Consider the following 19,964-nt stretch of genomic DNA (forward strand, 5'->3'; position numbering starts at 1 on the left):
AGTACTTTTAAGCCTCTTTAAAAAGGTTCCTTTCAGTTCCAGTTAGTTAAACATTGGGAAACCTAAAATCTTTTTTTTTGTTGATTCTTTTAACACATACCAACTGTAATATATTTTTCTACTACCAAATTCACAATTAGTGTTTTTTTAAATACTTATTAGCTACAGACCCAGATATTATAAATAGTATGTCTGTATTTTACTTAATTTTATATAAAGTTCAAAAATTATTTTCAGGCAATGCCTTGTATGTAAAATAAATCGATCAGATGCATCTCTTTACAACAATAAAGGTTTTCAGACGACTGGAAATTCTAAAAGATTAGAAATGCAAATTCACACAAAAACTAGCTAACAAAATAATGTTCTGTAATAACCACTTAAAGAGCTTGTGACTGTTCTGTACTCTTCTGTACATTTGAATGAATGTAAATATTGTATTAGAACAAACGTATTAATCTTTTATCATTATTTGTGTTTTGGATAGGTAGTGGTGTCAATAAGAAATGTGAATATTTAAAAACAGGCAGAATGGTAAATGTTGCACACTACGCAAAGTGAAATCTTAAACCAGCCATTGGCATGTTATAAGCCCTGTAAATGGCTAGAAATTCATGTTTCCTTTTTTAATATGTTCTCTATCTCCGTTGTGCTAGTTAATCTTAATAGTTCCCAAAGATTTACAGTCATTGTTTATAAAAATTTAAACAATTTCAAAATATCGTGACAATTTCAAAATATCGTGAACATGGACATACTCTAAATTTTGCTGTAAAATATAGTGACGTTACTGAAAATACATAGTTAAATTACCAAAAGTGTAAAGTAAAACAACTGAATGTGCATAGTTAAATTATTTTATGTGCATAGTAAAATAACTGAAGGTGCATAGTTTAATCCATAATTAAAATAACTGAAGGTGTATAGTTAAATCCATAGTTAAAATAATACTCAGAGTCCCGATACAGACATCTACTGAAGAAATATTCCACAAATCACAACTTATGGCGCCAAAACAATTATACGCTAAAATAATACTCACTTACATATTCAAAAACTACTCTTACTCAAATGAAAGACATAACCCCTACAATACATCACATACAAATAATATAATCACTAGATTCCAACACAAAGACAACTTAAACAAATACAAACTAATACCTCTTTCGGACAAAGGGATTTTGAGTATTATTCAATTAAAATCTGTAACCTAATTCCATTATCACGTTAAAACAATTAGTAACGAGAAAATGTTTAAAAAGGCTACAAAAATATAGATAGTGGAGCTAGGTAGAAGTCAAATGGATTGTCTCATTCGCCCAAACCAATATTGAATCAACTGCTCCACAAGTTTATAGCTTATGTTAGGTTTTTGTTGTTTTTATTCTGCGTTTTGTAATATAAATAATAAAGAGGTTCATATATACCTAGTTTTTAAAACAGTCTAAATATTTTATTAATTATCTTTGTTTATTAAGTTAGTCTTCTTTGTTAATTCTCAAATGTAAAAACATTTTAAAAAATATATTGTTTAGTGTCTTCGGTACGGGTAACCCCAGTGAGGTCACATTATTTTTATTATTAATTATAGTTTGTAAGAGTAAAACATGAATACCAAAAAATAATCATAATAATTAAATGTGCATAGTAAAGTAACTGAAGGTGCATAGTAAAATTACCAATATTTTATTTTCTAGTTTCTTGACGGATCCTCAAGCTCATCCCATTTACCAGATTATGTACATCAAAACACATGCTCGGGCTACTCCCTATATTCTGGGTCTTATTACGGGATATCTGATCTACAAGTTTAATGACAGGGGTATCAAGCGATTATCTACAGTGAGTATTCATTGTTGTTACTACCGTATCAATATTTTTAGCCCAAACTATCTTAAAAGAGTAATATCTCGACTGAGATCTTTTCTCTGGTGTTATGGTGAATCATAATTATATCCATTAATGTAAAGAAATATTAGTAATTCACCACTTACCAACTTTGTATGACTACAGATTTTGAGACATACCCGTCTCGCCGTCAAGACACTCACTACACTAACGTGCAAATACTAAAATACACTTTCACTTTCATCTTTACCATCACCGTAGTAAAAATACATAGTTTTTACGAAAAAATACATTTAAAAAGCTTTTAAAAATAATGGTCCTCCTATAAATAATCGAACAATATAGCCCACTTTTTGAATAAAATATAAACCAATCTTGTAACGTTTATCCGTAGTGTAGTGGTCAAGACGCTTGACTCACGCCCGGAAGGTTCCGGGTTCGATTCCCGGTGAGAACACAAAAATTAAAATGTGATTTTTCTCAAGCCTGGGTATTCTGTGATGTAATTCACCACTGTAATTAGGCCTCCTGGCTTGTTGTGGTGCAAAAATAAATAAAAAATAAAATCAAATAAGCTCTTACTTTTATCCATTATTTGTTCAAAAGTCTTCCTGAGAACTTATCATAACATTTTAATTGTATTCCTAATAACTAAGCCCTCTATTAATACTTTCTTAATTTACTTCTCTTTACCGTTCAATAGTCTTCCTAAGAACTTATCCTGACCTCTCGATATTCTTCCTGAAAACTATTCCTAAACTTTCAATAGTCCTCCTAATAACTTATGGATACGTTTCAGCTCAAGTCTTCTATTGGAGGTATCCTGGCTCTGCTGCTCCTCTTCACAGCTATGGCCTCAGGATACGTGTTCTACTTCCCCACCAAGGCCTACAGTGCAGCGGAGTCAGCCATATACGCCGCCCTCTATAGGCCAGTGTGGTCGGCAGGTGTCTGCCTGCTGGTTGTTTGTTCTGTATTTGGACGTATTCGTAAGTAATATAATAAATGCATATGCATGTCTATGAATCACATTTTTATTAAATATAGTAAACGATACTTTCCCAAATCAGCCACTTTTGAAAATTAACCCAACTGACCATTGGAAAACTTTTTCGTTAATTCAGCTATATTGCCATTAAATTAAGTTTTTTCTTGTACTATAATAAATATATTCTATATTTTATTAGACTCTAGGCATCATAGAGTAAGGGGATAAGTTTTTTTTTCTAATGTGTATATTTATATAAATATTTTTTTTTTAAATAGTATGTGTTTGTCTAAATATGTATCCATGTTTATGAATATGTATATAGGTATGTGTTTATATATGTGTATTTATGTGAATTTATATATGTGTATAAACGAGGATGTGTATTTATATGCATGTATTTATGTGTTTGTATGTGTAAATTTATACATACAATCGTGCTGTAACGTAAAACTGATTTTATTAGAATACCGCACGCACAAGCTTTGTATATGTGGGTTTTTTTTTATTGTTATCCTTTTATCCCGTTTTATGTTATATTTTTATCCTGTACTGTTAGCAAAAAAAACGTATTTTTCTATAAATGTCTACAGAAAAATTTTCAGGTATAAATTCGTATTGTAATTTGCTTTGACTTTGTTTCAATTACAAGTTTGACTACGGTACTACTAAAAAAAAAAATTTCAAAAAAATAAAGTTGGTCACAGAAAAGATTATTTTTATGCTTTCATGATTTTTTCCAGCTATTGTTACAAACATGCTGAGCTGGTCTCCATGGAAGCCCCTTGGAAAGCTGGTATATGGAGCATACTTGGCACATCTTCTGATGCAGCTTCGTTCTCTCACTATGTCAAGGCAACCCGTGTTTCTAGATGGATTTGCCATTGTAAGTGTTATTATAATATCATTTTTGCATAAAACTTCTAAAGTCTTATTTTATGATGTTTCTGGTTTTAAATATCTAAGGAACAAGACCTATTTTCAATCAATTACTTGAAACAGCCAATGACTTAAGTAAATACCCCGACTTCCACATTCCCCAATCTCGGCGTGCGATTTGTCTTGTGTTCTTGTTTTACAAAGTTTTCACAGCGCCCTCTGCTGGCTGGTCCTGCGTTTTGTCCGATATTCAGGCATATGACTCCCTTTCCAGCTGATAAAGATACAGCAAGGCTGCATGTGTCTACTTCCGTGCATACATTAAGTATCAAAATGGAAGTAGCTTCAAGTGGAGGTAAAGATAAACGCATGCGGCGTCTCATCCTCTCTGCTTAACCCTGATGATAGTAATGTTAGTTGTAAACTCATGTTTTTTTTCCTTCTTTTTTCTACATATGTTCCTAAATAGAGCATTAGAACATCAGCAAATGCCTTCAAGAGACCCTGTCGCTAGTCAACATTTTCGCCTCCTTCCACATCAATCCCGCGTCCCTTAGTTCCACCGAATAAAGCTAAAAGATCGTCATTGACGGCTTTCTAGGATGGCGGAAGCTCACAGGTGTGAAGAAGAATCAGCTTTGATTAAAGCTCTCCAGAGGCATTCGCAGCACGTCTATCACCGCACCCGTGAAACGCTCGTTATGGAAGGCTGTTTTGTTCGTTTTCGTACTTCAATGTTATATACATTCAATAAAATATTCTACTCATGCACTTACAATCAAAATTTAAGTATTTATTTACTATATCATGATATAGAATCATTTGTTTTTTTCTTTTGTGCACAAACAATCAATAATTTGTTGAGAGCATGGTTACGGTGTCTGAAAGCGCTCACATAAAATCGCCCATTTTGAAGATCGAAATTTAATACATCGTACATTTTGTAGAGTAACTGGTCCATAAGTACATCGACTGAAGCAATTTTATGTTATACTCTGACGTTTCAGCAAAGTATGGCTCTCGGGAACACTCAAACTCGTTTCATTAAAAATTTCATACCGGTACATTCCGCTTTCACCGCGAATTGAAGCACAATTTTTACATTTTAGTAGTTCTATAAAATTGGAATTAAATATCTGAGTTTATAAACAAGACACAATTTATAATACTCTATTTGGAGTTTCTTACGCAACGCTAATTCAGCTGAAGAGTTTGTCCAGAAAGGGCGAATTCGCTGCGATTCTCTCGTGCGCAATACGCGCGACCGTTGCTTCTAGAAGAAGCGTAATATACCAACGCGCGAGCATTTGGGGACAAATTGACAAGACAATTGACATGGACAATTCATATCAACAATTTGATTAGCAAAGTGGCGATAATATCGAGTCTTTTTTTTAAGATAAAAAACTTTGTTCCAATAAAGGAAAAAAAATAAATGTATGAAGCCTAGGTAAAAACTAAAATATGTTATATGCAACTACTATGGGGAACAGGAAATCAAAATGATATAAACAGACATTAAAGACAGCAAAATAAAATATAAAGTTAGTATATTACCTACCCTATCTAACAGCAACTAAAGAACTTTTTAAACAAACTAAACATTTGAATATAACTGAACTCTTTAAACTAGAATCCTTAAAAGTTATTTATAAATTAGCCACAGTTGTAATTGTAGACGAAGAACTAAAACTTGAAAAAAACTGTAGTAAACATGAGCACAATACGAGAATATCAGAAAAATATCATAAACAACCTTTTAAAACGAGAAAAATACAATCGAGACTTATAAACCATGGACTGAGATTATACAATAAACTACCAGACAAAACTAAACAAAAGACTCAGACAAACTTTACAAAAGATGTTAAAAATATTATTATTAACAGTAGAATGTGAATTTTAAAAGTAAAAATATTTTGTTTGATGCATGTATTATCAATGAAAAATTTAAATAATAAAAAAATTAATAATAGTTAAGTCAGTAGAAAACATAGAGTTGAACGAAGCGCACTTGATATTATGTGCACTCGCTCTAAAGTTTGCGCGTCAACTGGACGCAACAAGGCGTCTCTAGTATCTCGACTCGAAAAATGTTTTCTTAATCGCGGTAAAAATTGGAGCATTAAGTTGTACTGAAAAGTTTTTAGAAAATGTACAAAGAAAAATATTTTATTAAAAAAAGCACAACTTTGAACGACGCCACTGGTTCATATAAACCAACGAAAGATTTATTTATTTTTTACATTTCTTTTGCACCACAACAGGCCAGGAGGCCTAATTACAGTGGTGAATTACATCACAGAGCACCCAGGCTTGAGAACAATCACATTTTATTTTTTGTGTTCTCACCGAGAATCGAACCCGGAACCTTCCGTGCGTGAATCAAGCGTCTTGATCACTACACCACGGAGGCCACTATGAGAGCTGTGAAGGATGTCCGGTTTTCTTACCGTAAACAAAACAATTGGAAAAACTGACAGACAAGAACCTCTGACGTCACACGCAGAGGTATTTCAGAAATACAAAACTTTAAAAAATCATAGCGCTGATAATACGATTTATAAAAAAAAATTTTGCTCAGTTTAATAGACTGTTAATTTTTTTTTTTTTTAATTAAAAATTAAAATATTACACCCTCTTATTACAAAACAAAGTTTACCGACCAAATGATATAGGGAATTAAAATTTAATTTGAAATGGGAAATATGAAAGTCTGGGCATTTATATACAGCATTATGTCCTGTAGTTGGATTGTCTGTAATAAAATATTCTCATAAATAACAGAAGTGACAACCAAGATTCTTGGTCCCAGAATTTTAAGGTATGCAGTACAAAATATAACGCTACTACATATTTTTCTCTCGTTCGCTTGAAATGTTTGAGCAATCTCTCTTGGGATTGAAGGATAATATTGTATTTCAAGAACTCATTTAAATTCTGGAAGTGGACAGAAGATGAATGTTTTCCTAAAGAACTCGAATCAAAGCGAATAAATAAGAAACTAAAAAACCACCACGCTGTTTCCGCATAGAGCTAGGCAGAGAAATAGAACTCCATATCACTATGTCTTTACATACAGCGCTCGCTTATTAACATTCATACATCTTTTCATGCACGCGTGTCTATTATTCTTAATTTCGACATAGTCGACTTTAAGCATTGTCTTTTTCGAGTTTCTTCGTTTTCTGCGTCTATGAATATTTGCACCGTATTTTTTTTTGGTCGTTTTTTCGCCGTCCATTTGCTCTACATATGCAAACCAACGCAGAACTCCTTACTTGATTTTGACAACAATTCTTATCTCAGCCTTACATAATGGACGGATCTTGACGTTTGTGCACCTATCGTTTATAGTTTTACAACATATTCGCCTGAGATATCGCATTTTAACGGCAAAGCCTACTTACGTCCATATTTTTCCAATTTTATACTTCGCTTCCATACATAAGGGAGGACAACAGTACTCTATTAAAGAACGGCTAATTTCGGCTCCTGCGACAAACATTTATTTGCTAAGGTTGATTTTATTCCAACGTTCATCCTGTAACTACCACTTTCCTTTCTTTAAATACATTTACACATATTTACAACCCTAGTTCACATTCTTCCCAGATACACGAATTCCTCTATCGGTTTCAGAAAAAACCCCTTCGTTGTGATCCCACATTAAGTCATACTTCAATTTTATTAGAAAATCATCGCATTCGATTTATCAACATTAATCAGCAAATCGGTCCCCTTGCACATATCACAAACCTTTGTTTCCAAGAATTGCAGGTCTTCATTGTTGCTAGCAAGAAGCACGAGATCGTCAGCATTCAAAATTTTGTAAGCTGATGGTGACGTAATACGGTATAATGCCTCCGTGGTGAAATAGCTAAGACGTTTGATTCACGTAGGTAAGGTTCTCGGTTTGATTCCCGGTGAGATCCAAAAAATTTTAATGTGATATAACTCAAACCTGAGTATTTTGTGCTGTAATTCACTACTGTAATTGGGCCTTCTGGCTTGTTGTGGTGCAAATAAAAACAACTGAAAATGAAATTACCAATTTTTGCTCCTATTTTTCTTTACTTCGAAATGCATTCACTTATATCCAGAATACATAGGTATGGAAATAAGTTCAAAAAAATATTTTAAATTTTTAATACAAACTCTGTAAATGCATTAAACTGTAATCTTACTCGTCATTTTTTAGAAAATTAATGAATTTATTTTTAGGTATATTAATAAATTTAACTTTGTTTTTTTGGATACGTATTTTTGTTTATTTCTTTATAAATAAATTATAAATTTGTGGATTCATTGCCAAATTCCAACTTCTTCCAACCAACTGATAATATAAAGATTTGATTAAGATTATTTGAGCTTTCACATTGATCCAAAAAACGTATTATTTATAAAATCTTATTGTAGGATTATTTTTCTTTTTTATTATGACCTAGCTAAATACTAGTCACTTTATGTTTATGTTAAATTATTCTTAATTTTAATTTGCTATATTTATATTTAGAACATAAGGTTTTCTCACTTCAATTTGTTATCTTTTATTTGTCATCTTATATTTGTATGTTTCTTTTTTACTTTTTTGCAGTTTAAAAAAAAAATAAAAACTAATTTTTTTAATTTTAATTATTTAGTTGAATTATATAGTTATATTTCATATTATATATTCCATAATGAATTGTTCACTGCTTTGATTATTTCTGTTAAACTTTTTATTGTTAAAGGTTCTTTTAACCGTTGATATATAAATAAATATCTCAGTGAACATTGCTTTTTATACACTTGTATTTTTCAGGTTGGCGTGTGCCTGGGTGATATCGTTTATTCGTTTTCCATTTCTTTGCTGCTTTACTTGACAGTGGAAGCTCCGGCGAAGGATTTGATGAGTTTACTTATCATACGTCGTAAAAGGTCAGTTTTTTACCAATCAATTATTTCAGGTTTTGGCTATTGATTTTAATTCATACTTTGCGCCCAGTTGCCTTACAGGTTAAGTGTGGAATATAGTCCTCTCCAACTTTAGCCTAAATGTTTAGATAATATTTATTGAGTTCAGATATGAAATAAATAAAAAGTGAAACAAAAAAGCATGTTCATTTATAAAATTGTCGTTGATACTTTTATATATTGCACGCTTTATTTTAACCAAAATATATCGAAATAATGAAAACTCTCACGATTTTATAACTGTACTCTTGTTAAGATTATGTTTAATTGTGACGCTAAAATCCCTTGGTTTAACTATCTATCCAAACAATATTATAATCGTGATACTTATTTTATCTTGGTTATTTAAAAATTCATTTTTTACTTAAATATCAAATCGGCTGTAATTTAGCTCCTACATAATTATCCAAATTGAATATAATTGGAAATGGAGGACTAGAATCTCAACCGCCTATGCGCTCTGTAGCTGCAAGGTGTTTTGGGATGTTAATTTTACAGCGCCCTTGAGGTGATTTTTACATAAATAGCGCCATATAAATTATCCTGAAAAATATAGAAATTTTGTAAAGAATAAGATTTTAAACGATTTGTAATGAACATGGTATGAATTATTTAATAGGCCAAAAAAAGTTTGAAATTAATTATATTTTTTGTTTTTCTAAAACTATTTTTTTATAATATGAATATTATAACAAATTTTGTGCAACAAAAATCAATATAAATGTGAATAAACTAGAATTTGTTCAAACATTTAATTTTTTTAAATCTTTCCTCTCATGAACAATTTGCACATTGTTCCTACAGCATTTAAAATTTATGTTTTATTAAGACGTCGCGCTTTGGCGCAGTTGGGTAGACTGCCAACTGCGAAACTGGCGTCACGAGTTCAATTTCCGCCAGTTGTAAGAAAAAACCATAGAAGTATTATTTTCTCACTTGGTCTGAGTTCGTGGTGTATTATTATCTGCTGACAAGCCTCTTAAATAAAGGCTTGTGGGTTATTTCCTTAAAATAAAATAAAAACTTTTTGTAATTCAGAGTTAGATCACAGCTGTAAATATGTGTTATTCAGTGAAATATTTTATTTGCTTCCTTGGATTGGTACCTAAAGCGTTATATTAATTATCCTACCATAATTTAATTAGTAATTTATTTACATTTTTTAAAATGGGTGGAATAAAAATAAAAACAAGTTTAATACAAAATAATGTATTTGTAAAATAAATAGCATGTTATGTTGTTTATTTTACATCTACAACAGTTGTTTGTTAATTTTTACTACATTTTATTTATTTAAATAAAAATAACACATTTTAACCAGTCTCTATTTTTATTGAGCGTATTCTAAAAAAACTTTTCTAATGTATTTTTTAATTGTATTGAAACCATGGAAATTAATCAAAAATACATTACGCTGGTATACTACAAACGACTATTTGTAATTAACTCCTAATGAAACACAAACAAATAATTCTTTCTAAACTGTTAATTAATAAAAGTAATGGTTCTTAAACATGTTTTCTGTTATGAAATACTAGCGCAATAAAATTTTTCATTTATTTCAGCTCCTTGTTTTTATAATGATAAAGCAAAATTATTTCTTTACGAACGTAAAACATACTTTTATTACCTGACTACTACTATTTTACGATTTTGCTTTTACCCCTGATATTTTTCACATAAATCATGCTGATTGAAAATAAAATTAGAAATTAGTTTAGATAAATTATAGATAATTTTATGGGACAATTATTTTTACTTTTTTTATCAAAATATGTAAAGTAAAAGTTAAAGTTGTAAGAATGTAAAGTTTTGATCTGGCTTGCAATCTAAGAAGACATAATTAAAATGTTTATTTTATTTGTAAACAAAGTACCAAAAGCTACACAAGAATAGTTATTTTCTTTCATGTAATAAGAAATGTTAAAATATATTAAATTTGTATAAAATTGTATGTACTTCCAGGTTTTTAAAAAAAAAAACTTCGTGAATTACAAAACATAATCGTTAAAAATAGAAGATAGTCTACGAATCTCAAACCTACACAAAAATATTTGTGTGCGTGTGCATCCGGAGTTTGTCAGTATAAGTCAGCGTGTAAAATTTGTAATACTTTATCATTCTTTCAGGGACTCTGAAAGCGTTCAGGTTTCACAGTCTACAACTGGGACGAGCAACAAAGGGTCCATCGAGGGCTCTACTGAAGATGTGCCAAGCAAACTGGATGACCCAAATACCATCACCGGAATATTTGTTATGAACAACAATACAAGACTTGATAATGACAAGAATATTGTTTAAACTTCATAAATCTTTAATCATTTAGTAAAAATCATGAGTAGAAAATCACCCTATTTAATTATTATATTTTTAAGACCATACTATAAAAGATAAACATTTTAATCAATGAATATGAAAAATCGCAATTTCGCATTGGCTTCGTTTCATTTTATAGAGAATGAACAATAACAAATTGATGTTGTTATTGTGATTAATTTTGCTATAAATACACCACCTCTTTCTTTTGAATCAATGTGATAGTAATGAGTTTTTTGTAAATTATTTTCATTTTATTTTGAAACAAATAATTTACAAAATGAATTTCTCTTTTTATTAAAAAATAATTGCGCGTTATTGAGATTAATGAATATAAATGTGTGACTGTCGGTGTATGTTATTTTAAAATTAAAAATACAAACGCTTTGTTTTTAACCACTTTTTATTTTTTTAGTTGCCGGCTAATTTCTGAACACAACGTTCTTTTTTACCGAAGTATTATTAAGAAATTGATAGAATCCTATTTTATAATTTTGACAGTGTGTACCTTAATCCAATAAATAGATAATAAATCAAGTTTGGTAAGGTATCTAAAATAAAACACTTTCATTGGATTTAATTCTACTTTCATTTTTTTAAATACCCATATGTGACGCGTTTTGTCTTGTTAGGACATTATCAAAACAGAAATTGTACAATTTTACTACGTCATAATTATAATTCTTATAATATGACTTGTTAGAAAATTCCGTGTTAAGTCGGGACTCTTCCATATAAAAATAAAAACGTTCATAAATATAGAAAAAAATATACAAATAATACCAAAAAAAATATACAAAATACATAATAAATAAATAAAATAACAAGAATAACCATACAAATATATTATTTTATAATACATGACAATATGTAATGAAAATTTAATAATAAATTTATAATTCAATTTAGTAATTAATTTTGACAGTAAAAATGAAAATAATATAATTGAATGTAATAATAATAGTAATACATTTATCATCATCATTTTCGTTCCCTTTCCGCACCTAATGGTGCATAGGGCACTGCATTAGTACACCAATCGCAGCGTATCTTGATTTTTTTTTTTGTTACATGATGGTAAGATGATCAGTCTTACGCTTCAGGTACCAGTCTAGAGACTATAAAATATTCTAGTGTGAAAACACCCATTCAAATAAATATTTCACATCAACCATCTCGGGGATCGAACCTGAGACCTCTAGCATGGCAGGCTAACGCGCTGACCATTACACCACGAGGCCGACAATAATATAATTTAATGTAATAATAATAGAAGCCGAAAATAATATAATTTAATGTAATAATAATAGTAATACATTTATATGGTACATATTTAATTTAATAAACAGATTATTAAATAATTTTATGTTTCGTTAAAATACATATTTACAAATTACAAAGCATCGCTTTTAAGTTTATTCAAAGATGATATACATAATAAATATATATATATATATGTACATATAATGATAATATTGAAGACAGCATTGATATTATATATTTATTCCCGGAGCCATCTAATACACTGATCTCTTCCCCTTGTCAAAATCTTGTTATGGATCTTCATTTTAAATATTACAAGCAAAAGCATTGTTTTGGAGAACTTAATATGTTCATCCATGACGTTGAAGACGTTGGAATGGGATTAATATTAAATTTTCAATTATACCTCGATAAAGCAGCACGTGCGTGGTGCGCCGAACCGGTCGATAATTTAATAAATAAACAAGTGGTTAAAAATAAAGTTTAAAAATAGATATATAATCACAATGGATAACGAGAAAGTTAGTGCTTCAAACAGAAATTCTCTTAAAAACAACCTCTACGAGAAATAACACAAAATGTCTTATGATTATTTTTCTCAAAAATATTTTTTTTAACGAACAATAATATTATGTTCTACTCCGATGTATGAAAAAACTCAAATATATAGGTACTTTTATAACTTATTTTTCTTTTCACTTGCTTTTTCATGTACAATACTTTAAAATTAACTTCTTTTACAATCAATGTTTAGTTCAAACATCTAAGCAGAAATTTTTTTTTTCTAAATTTGTTTCAAAAGAAAGAAAAAAAATTTGAGAAGGGAATATGGAAGTCTAGGCATTTACAGATCTAACGACCTGTCATTGGCTGGCTTAAATAATTTGGATTGTAGTCTCGCGGCTAGTGTTCGGACTCAAGGATCAGAGGTCCAAGATTTGAACTCCACTATACCCCAACTTGATTTCCATTTTCTAATAGTGAGTTATTTACAACTTGTTGAAAATGGCCACCAAAAGATTAAATATTTGGGTAAATCATAAGAACGCCAATATTTATTTTTCTATTTAAAAAAAAGTGGTCACTTTATACACTGAGTAACATTCACTATTCTGCCAATGTTTTAACATCCACTTTTCCTCAACTCTTTCATCTGTTGGCTTTTGTGAAGTAAAGGAGCTAGAACCTTTATCATACGGGTGAGATTCATCCGGTTGAACCAATTCACCTACTAAGCAACGCCTGAAAACATTTTTTTTTCCATTTTTATACTTATTCTTACACCCTTTTCTTATATTCCCTTCTCAAAATGGTTTTTCCTCTCTGTTTCAACACATTTACATCTAAATTACGTCTAGGAGAAGAAATCCAGCCTGTCTGCAAAAATTTGCATATAATCAAAACATTGTAGATATATTTTTTTACTTACGTCAAAAATACACAAAAGCTTTTAATACTAGGAAATCATAGAGTTCTTGTAAAACGTTTTTTATTTGTATTCTTCATCCTAGTATAAGCATGTATATATATATTTAAAATATCAATTAATTGGCACTACTTCATTCGAAATTTATAATTGGTCAAATTTTATTCAGTATTTATTTACCTTGTATTTTTTTGTTAAAGACTGTATAATATCCACAATGAATAAATAAAATTAATTTTAAAAATATAGTTTTAAATGTTCATAAGAAATTATCTATTGTATGTATGCAGTCCAAAGACTTTATCTTTATTACGTAAGTGTTGTAAATACTAATGTTTAATGTTACCTCAGATAAATTTTTCATTTAATTAATTATACTCATTTCATATAAATATATTAACATGGCGTGCATTTATGAATTAGTAATTTACCCCGGAATAAAGATAGTTAGCTTTTAATATAGTAAAATTATTTTCGATGTATTTCGTATTTAAAAATAATTGTTAAGATTAAAATAATTACATAATCTGTTGTTTTTGTAAGTTTTCAAAAAATGTAATTGAATAAATTATGTATTTTTTTTTTAAAAAATGTTTTTATTTTGTTTGTCTTTTTTTTAATACACTTGTTTTTTTTTAATCTCCGAAATGTTAACGGCTGGACGGATAAACTCCTTCATTGCCCTACTTCGACAAAGAGCCTTGAGCCTATGGCATCGCGCAATAGCTTCTCCAGGCCACTCCAGGGTAGATCTACATATTGTTGTTATACTTTTTGTTCCTGAACATAGATTTTGTAGAGTTTTTATTTTTTCATTTTTTAATATATATATTTATATTTTATACACACATTCATTTAAAATATTGTGTTATAAACCTCTTTCAAAGCGGAATCCGATCGATTTGTAAGTATTTAAAAAATGTCCTTCAAACAACTAGCTTTTATTTTAACAAAATGCATAATTATCATCAACAGCGTTCCCTTCTCAGCGACAACTATTGACAACAATATTGTCATTTGGAAAAAATACGTAAATACATATTGTTTCAATATTTGACTCAAATATTTGGCCAGTTCAAAGGCTTCTCGTGTTCAAACCATCCACCCTCTCCCCTTCCTTAAAAAATCTTCTTGATTAAAATTATATGAACATCACGTCGAAAAAAAAGTAACACAGAGACAGTGAAATATGGCTGTGTAAAAGCAACTTGAAAACATATGTTTCTCGTTGACCCTGTCAGGAATCAAATATGGGACCTCAAGAATCGTAAGCGTGCGCTACAAGCTACACTACGAGGTGGACTTATTTTCTTTTTCAGGATGCTTAACTGAGAGCAGCTATCGATTCAAAAACACTCGTCCAAGGTTCTAGTTCTATTTCACACACATAACTATATCTTGGTAGGCCCGGATACAGTATCTTACAATAATAATAATATTTGGTTCAATTATGTATCACTTTTAATAATGATAAACCTCCTCTTAACTTTATTTATTTATTTTATTTATACATTTTATCATAAATACAATTTTATGTTCACTTTGACCAGCTAATAAGGGTACAAACCCCTTAAACTTACATTACTTAAACTTAGATTCTAATTAATTTAAGACTACATATTATACAATATTTGAGTTTGTCCAAATGTTTGTAGACAAAAGACTGGACTACACAGTGTGCAAAGTGGCCACTTAAACCATCCATTGACAGGTCATAAGCACTGAAAATGCCTAGACTTCAATATTCCTTTCTTTAAGGTATCCTCCATCCCTGTTGTAATTTGTTAATCTACATATTTTACTTTGTTATTTTTAAATTGAAGAGTTGATATTTGAACTGACTGGAACTGTCGATGATTCATAAGAGCGAAGGCGATTGGTTCCAGGCAAAGGGGCCGGCAACGGCAAAAGAAAGATCTTTGAACCTAGTGTTTGGGCAGGGCCGGAGTTTGACAAGTTTTCCTCTTCCTGAATGAAATGCTGACCTAATAATAGATTTTCTTTGACATGTATTTTCCCTAATACAGGGGTCTGCTAGGTATACCAGAGCCATTTCATGAAAGGATTTGAATACTGTCCCGTAAAGCTTATATATTATTTTCTCTGAGCCCCTTAACCAATGCAAATCTCGAAGACGTGATCTTACATCTGTAAGAATATTTTTTACCACTGTAATAAGCCTCGCTGCCTATCATTGTCGAGTAGAGACGAGTCGGCCTTATGGTGCACTAGTGTAGTGAACTTGTTAAGTGTCCTATAACATTTCTTTCGAACAAAAGTCATAATACATTCATTAATGAACGCATTTATAGGTGCAGGAATATATGATAGAAAAGAAGAAGAAAGAAGAATATACTTCACTCGTATATTATCTATTAAAATTTTTTATTTATCAATTTCAAATACGAAACGCAATAAGCGCAAACCGCAAATCACTGCCAGTTCGAAGCAAACTGGTAATTTACTAAGTAATCAGACAAGTGATGTTGGTGATTTATTGCAAAAATAAAGTATGGTGTGTTCCGCTTTTTTAATGCTAGTATAAAAACTACGATCAAACCAAGATAAAGAGTGTGTTAATTTTATGTTGCAACAGGATATTATATGACTAACAAAAGTACGTAAAAAATATAAAGTTCTTTATTAAGAAGCCTAATATTTTATGATCCCTGGGGCTTTTTGCTGTAAGAATGGAAAGTTTCATCATCCACTCGTCAATAGTTGAGTGGACATTTTAAATGATTTGTCATAATGCTATTCTTAAAAAATCCTTTGACAATTTGATATTTACACTAATCGGGAATAACCCTGATACATATATTGTACAATACTGGGGAGGATAATATTTAATTCAAATAAATTAACTCGTTTATTCATATATTAACATTTTATATGCATGTTTTCTCTTGTAATAATAAGTTTCTCGATTTTACAATTAAACCATTGTGTAATTATAATAATAAGAATACGTAAATAGTTTGATTGCACTTTTATTTATATTTTTTTACCATTGACCGGGTTTCATCGTGATTAACATCGTCAGACTGGTGGGAGATTAAACAAATTAAGATGTTATATACAAGAGCAAGCAGGGGTTGTAAATCATGATTTTATATAATTATGGGAATAAAAGAGAAACCATTGTATTTTTGCATATTTTTATATGTATTTTTTGTCTGCTATATATGGATATATATTTGGTCAGATCTTAAGTATAATAAAATGACTTCGACATTTGTGAAGTAACTTCCTAAAATTGCATAAGTATTCTACATGAATTTATTGAAAACTGTACCAGCTGGATATCTAACACAATGTGACCGGAAAACTAACTTTTTAATTCATATCTAAATTTATATCAAACAGTTGGTTGAAATGGATGCAACAAAATATTTTACTGTTTCCGCATTGTGATAATTATCTTTTAACTGTCGTGTTCTGTTTAAAAAAGTCAAATTATTTTATTTATTTAGTTTACACATTTACATAGGATATTATGCAAATGAGGACAAAGAAAATATCAATGTGTTGAACAAGTACTACAACGTATCAGTAGGTAATAATACAATTAAAAAACAACATAATGACGTTTGCGTTTTTTGGCATTTTATTTAGTAATGTGTTGAAAAATATACTGTGAATAAAAGAAATATAAACGTGCAATTAATCAATAATATATATTTGGTGTATAATTTTGATTTATTTAATTGTGTGCTCTTATTTTCTTAAAATAAACAAATGAGGTATGTTCAAACGAACGATGATGTATTAAAAAGGGGGTTTTCTTGTTTTCTTAAATAATAAAGTCTTTTTTTGCTGTAACCAGCTGCCTAAACTATAAATATTATTATTTTTACAAATTATTGAAAATTCATTTTAAACCAGTATATTTTTTTTTACAATTCTTGTTAATATTTGATTTTAAACCCGGTATTTCAAAATATGTTGTCCTTTGCTTAATTTAAACCGTCATTACAGCACTAGAGAGTCACTAGAGAGGAGTCTTTTAAGAAGCATGCATTGCCTAAACACAGAATGATGGTTTTTTAATTTTTAGAAATCAACTGATCAAAAATTAAGCTCATCAAAGACAGTGTGCAGCGTTTGCGCATATTCAGTAATCATAGTAATGACTTGATCCATTTCCGCTATCTAGATGGAGCACTACGTGGTATGCACTACATCTCACTGGGCCTCTTTGTTAACGGCCTCATCTCAAAACAGATCGGCATCCCGTGGTTCAGACATGAACTAACGACAACCGAGGGCATCTGAGTCCGCAAAAACCTGATGGCTTGTTGAGTATGCAAGCGTTGTTAAGGCTCTCGAGAGGTATCCAGAGCCTATGGCCTAGCAAACCTTATCGCCTCCGCTTGATAATAGTTCTCACCGGAAATTACTAAGTGCGTTTTTTTATAACATTTATAAAATAATAACATTATAATATAACATAAGGGATTTTAACCGTCAGTAGGGTCGCAGCGAGTCACATCTTGTCGTAAGGTCACACCTTCAATCACAGATTCAATAAAATGCTGCGAACGCCCAGTTGCATTCCACCAGCAACACAACTGACTAGTACAACTCGTTAGCGTTCATCTCGCAAACCCTGGGTAGTAGGATTATACTCATAACGGTATGACCATAGCAGATAACGAGAGGGCGAATGGAGAGTTTCTATCGCATCCAAACCAAAACCAACCAGCAAAGGGAAGGTAACCCCGACAGAAAAATCCACCAGAGAAGGCAACGGGAATCCATTCTCTTCATCGTTTCTCAGGAATCACTATGGCGAGTGCATCTAGTAAACAGAAGTCGTGACTGCGGAATATAAGAGAAGAACAGGACTGAGATGCTCTAGCTAACAAGGCGCCGCAAGAAGAAAAAGAGAATATAACATTTATAATTTATAATATAACGAACAATAAACTTATATATTATGTGAAGGTGATGTTATATATCACAAAAAAGCAGCACAGTTGGTGGACCGTTGTTTAAACAAGGTTTTAACCCGACAATGTGAGAATATTCGCCCCCTTCCTGCAATACTGTCGTGCAATCCCTTAACCGCCGTAACTCGAAAAATCCACTTTCGAGAAAAACGTAAAAAAACTTTTTAAATAAGTAAGTCACAATGGTATTGATATTGATGATCTAAATGAAGATTTACACTATGTGCATGTAGTGATTAGTCATAGGGACTTGTCAAGAGAGGTAACATTATACATGACAGATATAGTAAAGGCAATAAAAGGTATCAATGATAGCAGAACACCAAATGCCGAACACTCTTCAAGTGGATCGGAAGATCTGTTGACGAATTACAACGGTCCGCCTTCTCCTGACGAGTTTTCTATGGTTTGCTCGTCACTATAGCAAATGCGGAAAAGCTCTTGAAACAGGTCACAGCCGAAACATCTCACCGATCCTTACATAAAATAACTAAATAAAGGTTTTCATTGAAGTAAATTTAATATAAATTTAAAAAAATATAAAAAAATTAAGTAAACAAATAAATAACCATCGCTTTTAAGTAAATATAAACCTTGTACATTACAAGCAAAGTAAAAGAATAATGCAACTAACATATAAAAAAAATATAAAAAAATTGTATTCATAAAAATAAAAAAAATATTTCGTCCTAAGGCTTTATCCATATCCATCATCCGATAATGATTAATTTTAAGAAAAAAGCGCGTCATGAGTCGTTAAAAAAATATTTTAAAAAGTTTTTTCAAATTTGCATCAGTTACTGCAGAAAAAATGCCGATTTGGGCATTTAAAAAAAAAAATGCAGTATTAAAACTTGATACTGCAAAAAAGCTATTTTTAGTAATTTTTACAGCCTAAAATGCAGTATTTCATAATGTTAACTTAATTTTTGTTGGTTTTTAGAGGAAACTGTAAATGTTTCTTTTGAGTAAAAGAAGTTGGAATTATTTTTACACAACACATTATTTTTAAAAATAACAGGTTGTTTTTCAAATGATAACGCAATTTATTTTTTTAAAACACATTTTGTTTATTTTAACATATTAAAATATTTTCCTTGTTTTTATATGTGAAGCACTATTTTTGTGTTATTTATTATAAAAAAACATTATTTTTGGATTTCCTAAATAAATATTTTTGAGAGGGGAATATGGAAGTCTAGGAAAACAGATGAAAAAATTGGGGAAATGGATGTCAAAACATAGGCAGAATGGTGAATATTACACAGTGTATAAAATGGCCACTTAAATTTGCCAACGACAGTCATAAGCCCTTTCAATGCCTAGACTTTAT

At 30.5% G+C, this 19,964-nt stretch overlaps 1 protein-coding gene across 1 annotated transcript; it reads left to right on the plus strand.

Moving 5' to 3' along the window:
• The first annotated feature begins 1,696 nt into the window (after window positions 1-1,696).
• Window positions 1,697-11,552, plus strand: LOC148278451 (O-acyltransferase like protein-like). Its single transcript, XM_088231383.1, has 5 exons — window positions 1,697-1,845; window positions 2,651-2,840; window positions 3,583-3,725; window positions 8,523-8,638; window positions 10,804-11,552. The coding sequence occupies exons 1-5, from the start codon at window positions 1,741-1,743 to the stop codon at window positions 10,973-10,975; spliced, it is 726 nt and encodes a 241-aa protein (XP_088087509.1). The 5' UTR covers window positions 1,697-1,740; the 3' UTR covers window positions 10,976-11,552.
• The last annotated feature ends 8,412 nt before the right edge of the window (window positions 11,553-19,964 follow it).

The sequence above is a fragment of the Micrasema longulum genome, unplaced genomic scaffold (assembly GCF_059751315.1).
Source record: "Micrasema longulum isolate JH-2025_06_02 unplaced genomic scaffold, ASM5975131v1 h1tg000879l, whole genome shotgun sequence".
Lineage (NCBI taxonomy): Eukaryota > Metazoa > Arthropoda > Insecta > Trichoptera > Brachycentridae > Micrasema > Micrasema longulum.